Source organism: Mycteria americana, chromosome 6, assembly GCF_035582795.1.
Source record: "Mycteria americana isolate JAX WOST 10 ecotype Jacksonville Zoo and Gardens chromosome 6, USCA_MyAme_1.0, whole genome shotgun sequence".
NCBI lineage: Eukaryota > Metazoa > Chordata > Aves > Ciconiiformes > Ciconiidae > Mycteria > Mycteria americana.
This window is the reverse complement of record NC_134370.1, coordinates 3,325,544-3,339,875: the sequence shown is the minus strand read 5'-3', so window position 1 is coordinate 3,339,875 and position 14,332 is coordinate 3,325,544. Positions and strand designations below refer to the sequence as shown.

The following is a 14,332-nucleotide window of genomic DNA, read 5'->3' as shown; positions in this document are numbered from 1 at the left end:
TGCCTGAATCTGCTCCTTCAAAGTCAAGGTAATTCTTCAATATTCCATTTTTAAGGAATTGGGTTTAAAAAGAAAAAAAAAACCACTATAGCTTGATTTTTCCCGAGCTGAATGCCACCTTTCCATAGACGTTACTCCTTTCGAGATGCAGGGGCTGTGCTGCTCTACAGTAGCGTGCAGCCGGACGTACCCTGGCACCACCCAAAATGTCGGCCGGCAATAAAAAGATAGCTGCTACTTCATGAGATTTAGTAGTGCTGGAGTTCAGCTTTTCTCATTCCGACAAGCTATTTTCAGTTGCTGCTTCATCTTGAAGGCACAGCCAAGAATTTGGTGGAGCTTCCAGTGGGGTTTTGTTCTGCTCTTCATTTGAGTGTTACCCATTGGGGAGGAAGGCCAAAAGCCAGCATACAGCTTCATAATTCAGTATATAGTTGATAATTCAGTCAAAAGCCACGTAGATTGGGTGCTATTACATGTTCGTTTTTTAAAATTATTTAAAAACTCGAGATGCAAGTGATTAGAGTTGCCATAGGACTGACTATGTGGAGCTGAAGTCCTAATAATATATTGAAGGCTGCCAGGGTGAGCTTTATGTGTCTACCGGTAGTCCTGACAGCGGTGTTGTAAACATGCTATAATTTTTAGGTTTATTTGTGAAACGACAGTAGCACGTGAAACTTGCATATGCAGTGCACATCTTCTCACTGCTCCAGAAAATGAAGCACATATATTTACCAGAAAAGACCCATATGTCCTCTAACGCATGCGCTGCCAAGACGACCTGGCACGCAGTCGGCTCCTCTGGCCGAGGCGGGGGGACACCCCACGCACCCCGCTCCCCGGGGAGGAGGATGACACCGCAGGGTGCCGCGGTGGCAGTCGCCTGTCCTTGGCACGTTGGAAGTGCCAGGAAATTCTGGGGTCCCCCCCTTCGCCGCGAAGGTTTTTAGCTGAACTTGGAGTCGTCGGATCTACTCGCTGTTGAGTTGCCTTGTTCGTTTTGGTTCAGGATATGTCAGTGGGCTTCAAGCTATAGCACTTACCGATTTTCAGAGAAAATTTTACCTCCGAAAGAGCAAACAGTGTGGTTATCATTTAGGACAATATGCATTTTCCCCAAATTGGACTCAAGAATATCCTATACCAGAAACCATTTCCCACAAAAAGGACTGGTATTAAAACCAAATGATCTCGAAAAGCAGTGATGTATTTTTAAGATTGCACAGATCCACCTTCTGTCAGCAAAAGCCATCTAAAAACAAATGAAATCACCAGCAGACCATGAATTACTGGGCCATGAGGCAGGAAAGCCAGCTTGCCAGCCTGCGCTTTGGACTGCTCTCGTCTCCGTCCCTGGCTTTCCCTGGCACCCTGGAAGCAGATGAGGAGCTTGCACTGTAATCCCATTAACTGGCTTTTAATAAGAAGGCCAATTAGCAGGGCCCAGCAGGCGAAGGACTTGGTATCAAGTGGCAGGTGCTTCCCTGCAAGTGAGCGATGGCTTCCTTATGGAAACGCCAAGTTGCGTGGTTGCCCCAGTTGGGGTTGGGTCATCATTTTTGGAGGTGCCGCATCAATTCATGTATGTATTGAGGTAGATACTACTTCCTGGGCTCAGATTTTGAAGGTTACCTGGGCAGCCATGAGGCTAAAAAGATCTGCGGTTGTGGTTTTCGCCTTGGACCTGAAAACTCAGTGTCTAAAGCACAATTGCACAGAGAGGAGATCACAGAGAAAATAGTGCCCTCTTCGTGCCCTTCCTGCCTTCCCATCCTTAAACCCTCCAAGGCAAGAATATCAGATGGGAGCTCCATCGCAATCTAGTCCTTACTAAATTAAGAAATAAAAGATTGAGAAATAGAAAACAAGAAATTGATAACAATTACAAGTTCTCCAATTTTACTTCTGCCCCTAAATGAGCAGCAGTCACTAAACTGATTCTACAAAGAATGAAGCAACCGAGATACGCCCGAGCAGCCTTAAACCAGCATCCTCTTCATCCAGTTCTGATTATGGTCACTAATGGGTGCATGCCACTGAGTTTATGGATGTTACGCCAATCCCATCAATATAACCAGGGCATGAATGTGGTTCCAAATTATCTCTGGAAAATCCCATAGAGATTTATTCTGAAGGGTGGATGATGCGGGATATGGTGAGGGATGGAGCTTCAGCTTTCTGCTCAGTGAGGTGCAGAGCGTCCTGGACTAAGGACGCGGCAAGAAAGACAAGAACGTGCCAAGTGACGTTGTTCTCCGAGTGCCCAAAACCTTGGTGGAATAGTACATGCCAGTGAAGTATCCTGTTGTATTTCATGACAGGCCTTCCTTCAGAGATTTATTTTCACTTTTGTCTATAGCGATGACTTTTTATTTTAATGGGAACACTGAGATCATATGGGGAACGTGCCAGCCTTTATGGTGTCCTTCTAAGTGGCGTTCCATTTGTAGTCCTTCAAATCCCATCTTGCTAATATATTTAGGAAGAAAAAAGTTCAAATAGTAATTTAATCCCAAGGAGAACAGGAAGAATTGACATTAATGATACTTGCGTGTCAGTCACTTCAATAATACACATTTATATCATCAGGGAGATGACTGGCAAGTCAAACGCAGGTGGTGTTATCTTTCTAATTTCCCTCTACCCACCAGTAAGAATTGTCAGGATTGATGGAGTTACATCACTTCTGTCTTCCTTGTACAAGGCCAATTTACCAGTAGTTGACAGGGTGGAAAATATACCTGTAATTAAACAGCATGAGATTCTTATTTGTTGACTGGTAGAGTTCAATTATTTTATGCATATATCAGTTATTAATGACTGACAAAGCTTGTATAAATATTCAGAACTCTGAAATGGTCTGAAACAAAAAAAATACCTTTCATATATTTTCTTCTTAACCTAGATGTCACTCTGTAAATTAGCTCTCTTGACATAAAGTTCCTCTTAGTGGGTTTTTTCTTTTTTTTTTTCTTTTTTTTTTTTTTAAAAAAAAAACCAACTCCATTTCATTTAAATACACTGACAGGGCAGTCACTTCAGTTGCAGAGATGGATTAAAAAAAAAAGTTATTTGTAGAAAGCTCCTTTTTTAAAGCCCAGATGTAAAAAAGCATGCAAATAACATTGAAACAAATGAATTATTGGAATATGTTTAAAATTAGACATGTGCCTATGAGGACCTAAATATTTCTTCCTAGTCCTTTAAAAGGATTTTCTTTAGAATTTCTTTCTTTGTTGTTAAACACAATGTATAATTATATAATATAAAACTCCACATGGAAGAAAAACTGTCAAACCTTTCACATTGCTTTTGGTAACCAGATGTCAGCTATACTGTGATTTAAGAAGTAAGATTTTATATTTCTTTATTGCAGCTTTCAAGTCTGGATGATAGACGAGGCAGTCGGCCACGGTCTATGGTGAGATCCTTCACAATGCCCTCGTCTTCAAGACCCCTCTCCGTTGCATCGGTGTCTTCCATCTCCTCCGACAGCACACCTTCTCGACCTGGCTCGGACGGGTGCGTAAGAAATAGTCGTTCAGGGCTTATCTCTGTAAAGCATGATTTGGTGTGCACATCTATAGGTTTTGAGGATTGTCACCCCCCCGCTCCAGATCTCGGTGCTATCACGGTGTTACTCCTTCCCATCCTACCGACTCCTCCTGTCTGGCAGCACGACGTTTGTTTGATCTCATGAGGAACTGTGGGGTTTTTTGGTTGGGTTTTTTCCCCAGTGTGTTTTATTCCAGATTTGGTTCATCATAATACTCCACAAACGGTGCGTGACACAACGGTGGGAGTAACTAGCGTGGGGTGGGGATGGCGCTTTTAGGTGACAGCGTAATATTGGCTAAAAAACCCCAACCTATATAGACGTTTAGCTCAAGATATATTCCTTGTCCTTTTTTTTAACCAAGATAAATATACAATGCTCTTCTTGGTCCTCTTTAAAACAAAGTGAAACAAAACCCCCTAAGCGTTCAAACAAAAACCCCCAAACAAAGAGGAGATAAATTATCCCGTTAAAATACTGCAAGTGTAATAGTTCAGAAGTGATCTTCTGGGAAGGCGGTGATGAGACGTGTGTTCAGGCAGCCCTGTCGCGGTCAGCAGGTGGGGCTTGGGAGAAGGAAGGGATTAGCTAACTGCTCCGTCTTTTCTTCTCACTTTGGCTGCCAGAGGAAAAGCTGCTTATGGCAAGATTGTACTTCAAGACTTATCCAGATATTTCACAGGAGAACTGGGAATTCTGTTGATAAGCCCTGTCTCACAGTCGCATCCCTCAAAAGACCAAAATAATCTGTTTTCTTCTGGGGTTTCCATGCAGCCTCAGAAGTCCCTTCTCCCTCTTCCTCCCCCCAGGCATTGCCATAGTCCAGAAACTCAATATTTGACCGAGGCGGCAGTTTTATAAAGCCTCCTGAAGGGCTGCTAACTTCAGAGACGTGCTAGAAACGTTCCTGTCCCTTGTGCACCTTCAGAGGGAGTTATTACCTGGCTACATAGTAAAAGCATCAAGTAAAATTAACTACAGCACCTAAGGACCAACATGATACTTACCTTGATTACAAAGTTTATTTACCCATTGGGAAGAACTGCAAACAGAGCACAATTCAGCTCTCATTACGTTACCCTCTGTAACGTATACACAGTGACTCATGTTGATACACATGCAGGACAGCAGAGACGATGATGCGTTTTGACTAATTCATCCACAAAAGTTGTCTTGCTGGAACTTGGGGGTAACTACCATCCCAGGTTAGTGGGCAACTTTATCTCGGAAGAAAAATATTGATTCTTTCCCTGCCTGCCTCTACCTCTTCCTCTTTTTCCCTTCAAAATCATTATATGTATTTTTCTTTCTCCTTGGACACTGTTTTCTTAAATTTCACCTCTCCATGCTAGCTTTGTTGTAGTAGGTGTCCCTTAGTAGTTTTGGAGGATCTCATGAGTCTACTCAGTGTGTGCATTTAAAAGAACCTCACAAAGATCACGGCGCAGCTCAGCTCCTGCTCCGAGCGCAGGGCGATACCGCTGTAATACATGTGAGGAAAATCCAATGAACAACTATCATCACTGAGAAGACCTGAAAAAATCATCATGTGATCCTGATCAAGACCTGAAAAATTGATCAGTGGCGCAGGAGAAGAAAAATCATCAGATGTAAATAACGTAATGAAAGACCTCAAAAATTCAAATGACTGTAGAAATCATGTGGGTGCTTTGTCACTACTAACTTGGAAGAAGTTCACCCATGTGCCTACCATAGCTGATTGGGTTTATGGTCAGTTGTCCTCTCCTGCTTTCCATTTCCCCCCTCTTCATGTGTTAATTCTGAGATTAGAGATGAAGCTAAGAAAAACAATTAAAACTGGAGCCGACGGACTGTCTTGCCCAGATCACCCAACTTATATTTTGTGCCAGCTCCAGCTTCTCCTGCTCTGGAGCTTTTAAATAGTAAAAACTCAAAGCAGACATTGACATAGTGTGTGTTTTACAACTCCCAACTCTCTATATAAATAAAACTCTGACTTTAAAAAAGGACCTTGGGTTTATTCACTGCTTAAAATGGGACTTAGAAGTACAAACCTGAGCACTTAGAAGGAGTGGTTGGAAGCGGGGAAGTCCCGGTGTGCCTATGTGATTTGCCGTCTGTTGAAACTCCTAATGTACTTCAAGTAGGAGCATGGCGTGCTAGCCCATTTTATCACCGATACGTTGCGTACAAATAATTAATAGTACTAATAATAGTAATGCCTGGAAGGGAAGCAATTAATCATTGTCTGAAGAATGACAATTCCTCTTGTAAACTCGCAAGCAGCCTGCGAGGCGGCTGTCGCTGCCCGCCAGCCCAGCGGAGCCCAGCAGAAGCAGCTAAAATAAGCCGTTCAGGTGGCTAAACCACACGCTGTCGGGAGAGCTGTCTTCTGGTCTGGGTTTTGTCACTCAGGCGCTTTGTGGCCCCGGGCAAGTCATTGCCCTCCCTTTTCCCTATCTGTAAAATGGGATGAAAAAAGCGTGCAGTTTTGTCCCGCAACCCGTGTGATTTTGGCTTTGGTTGTGAGGGTGATGGCTCAGGGGCCGTTGCCGCAGGTACTGCTTCGAGCATCTTTGCCTCAAATGAGCTGACTTAGGCTGAAAACTGAAAGGCCTTTAGTGCTTCAGACCACAAAAATAATAATAATAATTTGGGGTATTGCTGCTGGATATTGCTGCTAATGGAGATGATTAGGATAACTTCACTGCAAATTGTCTGAAATACGGACCCGCCAGTATTTCACAGCAAGACTGTGGTCTATACGTGCATGCATCACCGTGGCATAGTAGATACTTTTCCAGTGTTAAAAAGCAAGCTGGTTTCTTCGTTTGGGGATTTTTGGTTTGGTTTTGCTTTTGTAATGTGATGATTTGAGACATCCTCTTAAAACCTGTCAGTGTAATTTTGACTAGGGTATGATTTTAGTAGTTTGTTTAGTTTATAATATGAAATAAATTATAAAATACTTTGTCTAGCTAAGAATATTTGAGCTCGTTAAGAGCAAAATATCTCTTTATGTCTTATTTAAACTAGTCATTAAAAACAGGTGAGATAAGAGAGATTCCTTTAAATTACTGAGTGAAAAATAGCTAAAAAGAGTTCCAATATTACTTAGAACAGTGCTTTCCCTACAAAATGAAAACTCTTCAAAAAATGAAGTTCTCCTTTAAAAAGTTCATTGAACCCCTGAAGATTTTTTCCTTTGTAGCCAGAAAAAAAATGGTCATGGACTGTGAAAATTGCAGAGCTGATGGTAGTAGTCTATCAGCCTTGCCTATATTCACACGCTTGAAGCATTCCAGGTGGGAAAATACATCTGCTTTTTGGAAACTAACCTTGCCCTTTGTTATTATCGGATCGATTTTTCATTCTTGAGTTTATCTGTAATATCAGAACAACTAGGCTCACGTGGGTGAGCAGCGGTGTGGATCTGTGAGTGGATGTGTGCCCACTCGCGTGGTTATATATATATATATATATATATATACCTCCTCAGGCACGCGTGCAAAACTGGACGTACACACACAGGGTGTTAGTGCAGAGAGGAGCGGTGCTTGTGTCTGTGGTTCGACCTCTATACCTCACGCTTTTGTGCAACGTATAGGTATTTCCTTTGCATTAAGGGTGATGCTGTTTGCTTTTCTGTGAAAAGGTACGGTAATTTTGATGGGTTACAAGGATTAGAAAGCGTTTGATGTTGTGCGTGTTCAACAGAAAATCACTACACCTCTGCAGAACAATTTCTCAACTGTTACTCCTTCTCTGGGGAATAAACACCTCCTCTTTCTCCACCAAAAAAAAAAAAAAAAAGTCCAGGAGGAATCTGGGGACTTGGCTGGTTTTTAAAGGAATCCTTAAAGCCGTTGGTAGACATATGGCCTGCCTCCAAGGTGCAGGGGAGGTAGGGGTGAAGGGTCTGGAGCACAAGGCTGATGGGGAGCGGCTGAGGGAGCTGGGACTGTTCAGCCTGGAGAAAAGGAGGCTGAGGGGAGACCTCATCGCTCTCTACAGCTGCCTGAAAGGAGGGTGTAGAGAGGTGGGGTCGGTCTCTTCTCCCAGGTAACAAGTGATAGGACAAGAGGAAATGGCCTCAAGTTGCGCCAGGGGAGGTTTAGACTGGATATTAGGAAATTTTACTTCACAGAAAGGGTCATCAAGCATTGGAACAGGCTGCCCAGGGAAGGGGTTGACTCCCCATCCCTGGAGGTATTTAAAGGACGTTTGGATGAGGTGCTTAGGGACATGGTGTAGTGGTGGGCTGGGCAGTGTTAGGTTTATGGTTGGACTCGATGATCTTAAAGGTCTTTTCCAACCGATACGATTCTGTGATCCTGTGATGTCCTCGGTGCGTTGTACAATTCCCTGCACTCGCACAGTGCTGATGTCCCCCGAGTTGCCGGGCGCCTGCTGGCGTGCCTGCCGTGCTGCCCCAGCGCACACAGCGGGAGTGCCGAATTGGGAACTCATTTGTATGTAAGCCACATACAGTGAAACTCAGGAGTTTGTGTAGCTGTAAACCAGTAAATTTACTACAGAGCAGGCAAGTACGTGGTACTGGTTCTTCAGCAGTTCTGCAGTAAATTTTATTGTAAGACAATTATGATTGTTACGACCCTCTGCCCCCTCCTTTTCTCTCTAATGAGTTTTCCTGGATTAGCAAAGCATCGTTAACTCAGGGGAGACTTGGGGAAATACGTAAATGAAAATGAGGTGTTTTGAAAATAGTATTTCATTGATCTAAGCAACAACAATTTTCTTTAGGTTTGTGCTGGAGCCCCTCCTGCCAAAAAAGATGCATTCTAGGTCTCAAGATAAATTGGACAAGGATGACCTAGATAAAGATAAGAAAGAAAAGAAGAAGGAGAAAAGAAACAGCAAGCATCAAGAGATATTCGATAAAGAATTTAAATCTACTGATATTTCTCTGCAGCAGACTGAAGCAGTGATCCTTTCAGAAACGGTAACTTTATTAGCAAGTAATGCTTTATCTAATTCTGAGCAGTATTCTTTCTCTTTTTAAATAAAAATGTTGATTTTTACGATTTACTTTATTTTTAGACCAAAAGTAACTCTCAGGGAATATGCTACGATGTTAATATATGTGATAATGAATCAAAAATACAGGTTTTATTTACAGTGTAAAAAAATCATGGTATCTCATATGAAAATCTTACCAAAAGCTATATATGACTATTTGATAAAAGGAACAGATGGTATATCCTAAGTAAAATAAATGCTACCATTTTAGCAGCCTTTTGAATTTATGGTTCCCCATAGATAGTGATGGGTTTTCTCATATTTCAGCTGACTACTGCAAGACACTTTTCGGTGGAAATGTTACAAGGTCATTTCGTGCATGGCAATTACGTATTCTTGAAAGGCTATTTTGAGCAGAAAATCGTAAGCAGTTCCACTGGTGGCTGTGTGTAAGAATATTAACTACAGGGCATATCTCTCTTAAGCCCTCTCTTCTTGGCATATATTTAATTCACTGAAACTGTCCTAAAGGCTTAGGTAACTTGAGAAGTTTTAGCTCTGAAATCGAAAGCAAGGCCATTTTAAGCTGGAGCAGCGAGTGCGTGAACTAACTGTAACCTCCAAATCTCTGCCTGGACACCTGTTTTGAGGCCAGTAGTTTAAAACTTGCCCTCCAGAAATAAATGTAATGTTCTTTTAAAGATTTGCACAAATACTTGTAGAGCCAACTTTTAACTCGGCAGAGTCTTTCGTTGGTGGCTATGTCATTTATATTGGACTTTTGAAATTATTTCTGTCTGGCCTGTCATGACTAGACCCTTTAAGTCTTTCTGTTTGGTATTTGTAGCGGAATTTTACTTAGATGTTCAGCCATAGTTCCTCTGGTTTCTGGGTTTGCTCCTTCTTTTCCATCCAGAGCTGAGCTAATCTCTCAGATGTGTCTTCTGACATCTTGGAAGATCAGAGTTGTTTTGTCTGATGTGGCCTTAGGCCCAGTATTAGCTCAGCAAAAACTCAGATGAAACCCCATTTGTGCGTCTCAGGCTTTGCACCCAAACCCCTTTGAAGCCAATGAGTTTTTCCATCGACTTCAGTAAATTTTGGATCAGCCCTGCTTTGTTTAAATGGAGATTCCTCCTGCTAAAGCCAGTCAGGTGAGCATTGTTGGAGTGTTTTCAGGCAGCAAATACATTTTGCATAGATTTCCATACGTCTCATCTTTTTGACTCAATGCATTCAACTCTGCACGTTGCAGCAGTTGTATTTTGACTAAGCCTGAACGTTGCAATGGCAAGGCTTGCACTCACATCTCCCAGATCCCCAAACAGACTAGCAGAGGTTGTGGAAGAAGAGCATTAGCCACAGGAGAAGAAAATTGTATTTCAGGGCCGCTCAGTCAGTTGGACTTGCACAAATCCATGAGACCAGATGGGAGGTGTCCAAGGATGCTGGAGAGCTGGTTGACAGCACTGCAAGGTCACTGTCATCTCTGAGAGGTCTTGGACATTGGAGAAGATTGCTTATGACTGGAAGAATGCAAATGCCGGCTGGAAAGGAGAACACGATAACCCTTCAAGGCATATTCCCATTTGTCATCTGAGGAACAAAAATGAGCAAAGCCCAACGTGGTTTGACTTGAGTTTTCCACTCTTCCCAGTCAAGAGCTTTCAGTGGATGACTGGTATGACTAATTTTCCCCCGGTTATAGAGAGGGAGGGAAGTTAAATGTCAGAATTGGTTACCTACAGTTACTGTGAGCTTTTTCAAATCCACAGATCAATAATATGAAAAGGAGTTTACTGGTGAGAGAGAAACTCTCCCTTTTCAGTATCTGCAAACTACTTGATGAGCTCCAAAATGACCAAGTCATTTTTTAATGCTTGGTGTTAGTGTGGCTCATTTTCTCTTGTAGGTGAAATAGAGGAAACACTTCTGAGATTAGTTTACAAGAGTGGTTGTACAATTCCCACTGCTGTCTTCAGGAATTTTGTACAGATAAGGTCAAGAAGTTTAAAGATAAAATTTGTCTTGGCTTGAAATTTTTGCACTCTGGAGACATATGTCCCCTATTAATGATACAAAAGGGAAATTGTTAGCTTTTGGGTAAGAATTCAGCTTTTCCATTGTTCTACTTTTGTGGGCTGCACTGTGTGCAAGTTCCCTTTTTAAGTTGGAATTGCTCCCAAAGCACTGTTACTGCTGTGTTTTATGAAGAAAAAGGCATTTTGATTTCCCTTGCATTAGGAGCTTGGAAGCAGAAAGTTTGCTAGCTTAAAAAAAGATGATGATGAAATGGAGGGGGTTGGAAATGAAGGATTGTTTGTTTCCAAAAAAGTTGGAATCCAGATTTGACTAGAAATGGAAATTAAAATACAGATTTAAGAGCTTTTAAAGTGAGATTTTAGTAATAAACTACTATTAGTTACTAGATTTTGTATTACAGTTACTGGATTCCTTCTATTGAGAATTTTAGAGCTCATTTGTACCATCGGTAATTCAGTTGCAAGATTTCAGTTATTTGGTGAATTTTCGAATGGATTCTTAGTTCTGACTTCTAAAATACTTGGGCGTTTTACAGCAGAAAACATGCTTTTCTTTAGTAGGATGACAATTTATAAGTACCGTCAAGAAAGCGAACGAAAGAATAACAGCCAGCTTGGATTTGTCGACACCAGATCGGTCAAGCCCTTCTTCCTTCTTTCTGCGGTAGAGGAGGAGGCTGTGTGGGTAGGAATGACGCGGCAGACGCCCGATGTGCCGACGTCAGTATGACTCTGGGCACATCTCACACGATCTTCTCATGAGCAAGACTGGGCGACGAAGTCTGGTCTAAGGTGATGCTGAAGGATACATAGCAGCCTGGAAGAACTGCGCTCACGGGTGAGACGGAGTAAAGGAGAACCCGTGATGGATTTGGATAGCGGGGTCTGTCAAAATAATCGATGTGCGGAAGCGCAGCGCGTGGTCAGCCTCTTCATCACTGGCTCCGTCTCATGTCGTTAATAGGAGGGTTCGGCGTGTGTCACTACTGTTTCATCCAGGTGTCATCGCAGTTTGCAACCAGCCCGTGCCAGTTGTAGCTGGCAAATAACAGGCTTGTCCTTGACGGTTCAAAAGTCCGGATTCAGATACTCACCCCACACACACGATTATCTGTTGCCTGACAACACTCCTATTTAAATTATTCTTCGCCCACCACAAATCAGTGGCTTGCTTTCAGGAGGGAAGGATGCATCAATAACTTTATATATGAATCTGTTCTAGATCCTGTGTTATTCACTCCTAATTGGTTTGTGCAACGTAATTGCAAGCATGATACCAAATTTACAGAGAACCTCAAGTGAGAGGCGCAGCAGGCGTGCCAGAGAGCGGTCAGTCCCATCTCTGCAGAGCTTCTGCTGCTCGTTTCGAAGATGATGTTGTCGAATGAAATGAGTGTTTCCATCACTGCGATGGACTTCCTTACATAGGAACTTCTTTTTTTCTAATCAAATGAATCTTCATGGAAGAACATGGGAAGATTATAAAACTGCAGGATTATTTCATGGAGCTTTTACATTTTCTTTAAAAAGCAGCATTCAGAGGCCGTTTTGTCTAGTTGTACGGCTTAAATACTTTTTTCCAAGTTTCCCTGTACGCATAATGAATTTATTGACTGATCAAAACCCAAGCCCTAATTACAGAGATCTTGTACTACTATGATCTTATCAGAAGATAAATTAAGCACTTTGGTATGTGAAGATGATCAGTAATGTCTTTATAGTTTTCTAGAGATTTGTATCTTCTTTTAAGTACCACATAAACTTCTTTAACATAAATTCTCATTGTTAGCTCTTTGATTCCATGAGCTGATAGCAAGCCTAACACTGAAGCCAGATAGTTAATAGACCACTCAAAAGCTCGTGTAAGAAATCAGAATAACAAGCTGTACATTTTATTGATTTAGTGGCATCTAACATCACTCACTATTGATCCTGCTTTCATTAGACCAAAAAAAATTAGCAATGGGCTCATTATGGATCAGTGGTCTCCAAAGAGTTCATATTCCCTAGCAGAACTCTGATTTATGTGAAGCTTTAAGAAAAGGACCAAGCTTGTCAATCACAGAAGAAGTTAAAATTTATTTGAGATAAGTAGCTACAGACCAGGTTAACTTGGGAACTTGATTCTAGTTGTTGGTTTTTCTCTTGATTCTGGTAGTGCAGCTTTCCCAATCAGTTAGTGTATTTCCTTAGTTGCTTTTTTATAATTATATGCCTCTGAGAAAGTGATTACTGTGCTTATCCATTCTACTAAAAATATGCTTTAAAAGATCTTGAAAGAAGAAACCTTTGGAGTCTTTAGGACTTGAATTGTAGTATCAGGCAAATTTCTGAAAGGTTACCCTGAGGTCTTGATGAACTTTCAAAAAAAAAGTTACATACCTTATGGTCATTCATTTCTTGTAGAAAGATCTCAGAGACACAGCCTTTTATGCAAACCCTCTTAAGGTTTGTTTTCTGAAAACAAAAGGAAGCACTCATACCTCATTTTAGATTTCTCCTTCGCAACATACTTTTTAAAAAAACATTGTCAAATGACAAAATTCTTCAAAAAGGCATGAATTGCTGCTGACATTTTCTGTTTTGTCCTAATGCAGCACCTTGGCTGTTCTTCCCGTCTTAACTTCAGGTTGCTGCTCCATTTTCTGTGATCTTCTGGCAATAAAGAATTCCTTTCTTCGCTGCGATTGCTAGAAATAGGGGGGCTGGTGGATGGGTAACAAACAGTAGAGCTCAGAATTAAACTCAGTAAAAAAAATCACCTTAAGAAAAGCATTAGTTGCCCATCAGATGACAAGTATCATTTCAGGGTTCCTGATGGAAAATTTAAATAAGCTATGAAGCAGCCAGAGCAAAACAATAAGGATATTTCAGTGAATTAAATACAAGCGCAAACACGCGCCATCAAGAAAGTGTCTGGACAGATGATGTCTTCCTCAGAAGAGAGTTTGACCATGCAAACAATTGAAGACAGAAATTTTAACAGGGAAGTTGAGCCGCGTGAGAAGAAAGAAAAGAATTTGAATGCTGTATAATCTTGTGCAAGGATATAGACTTCCTTAGCTGTTATTAAGCAAGTGTTTGGGGAATTGGCTCATTGCTTCAGAAAAATATGCCAGGCTACGGGAAGATGTGTGCATTAAGTCTCATTGTGATTCCTGGGGAGAAGGGAAGAACATTTGGAGCTGTGAAATACTGCATTAAATCAGAAGTATTGTATGTTATCATTGCCCTATTACTGTTTAGGAGGTAGCGGGGAAAATGCAGCAATCCCAGGGGCTGCCGCTCAGTAACAACATGCATTCCTTTTCTGTCTCACCGTGATGAGCCGTGGTGCTACAGGCCAATATCTGCTTGTACGCGTGCCGTGCTGCAGGGAAACAATTAGGATTTTCCTCGATTTTGTCCTTCTGCAGATCAGCCCGCTAAGACCACAGAGACCAAAAAGCCAAGTCATAAACGTCATTTCAAGTGAAAGACGTTTCTCCGTCTCTCCATCACCTCCCAGCTCCCAAGTGACGCCACCCCCGATAACTCCACGGACGAAACTTTCTTTCAGCATACAGTCCAGTAAGTCTTTCATTTTATCATATTTTATAATACCAAATTTTATGCAAAATAACTTCTAGTGGGGAGATGTGTTTCCTGAGCATTGCATTACATCTTGGTTTGAGTTCTTTGAGTTAGTCTTTTTGCCATCACCATGGGATTGCTTGCAGGAACAAGAACTTACCTCTTAATATCAAGCTCCTTGCATCTGCCAGCAAAA

At 41.7% G+C, this 14,332-nt stretch overlaps 1 protein-coding gene across 3 annotated transcripts in view; it reads left to right on the top strand.

The window, feature by feature from the left end:
- The window catches only part of DOCK1 (dedicator of cytokinesis 1), a 323,968-nt gene that overhangs the window by 294,536 nt on the left and 15,100 nt on the right, over positions 1-14,332 (top strand). For all 3 annotated transcript variants that reach the window (XM_075504339.1, XM_075504341.1, XM_075504340.1), the window contains 3 exons: positions 3,380-3,525; positions 8,306-8,504; positions 13,980-14,133. In XM_075504339.1, coding sequence (XP_075360454.1) covers positions 3,380-3,525; positions 8,306-8,504; positions 13,980-14,133 — 499 coding nt within the window. The remainder of the gene's footprint in view (positions 1-3,379; positions 3,526-8,305; positions 8,505-13,979; positions 14,134-14,332) is intronic.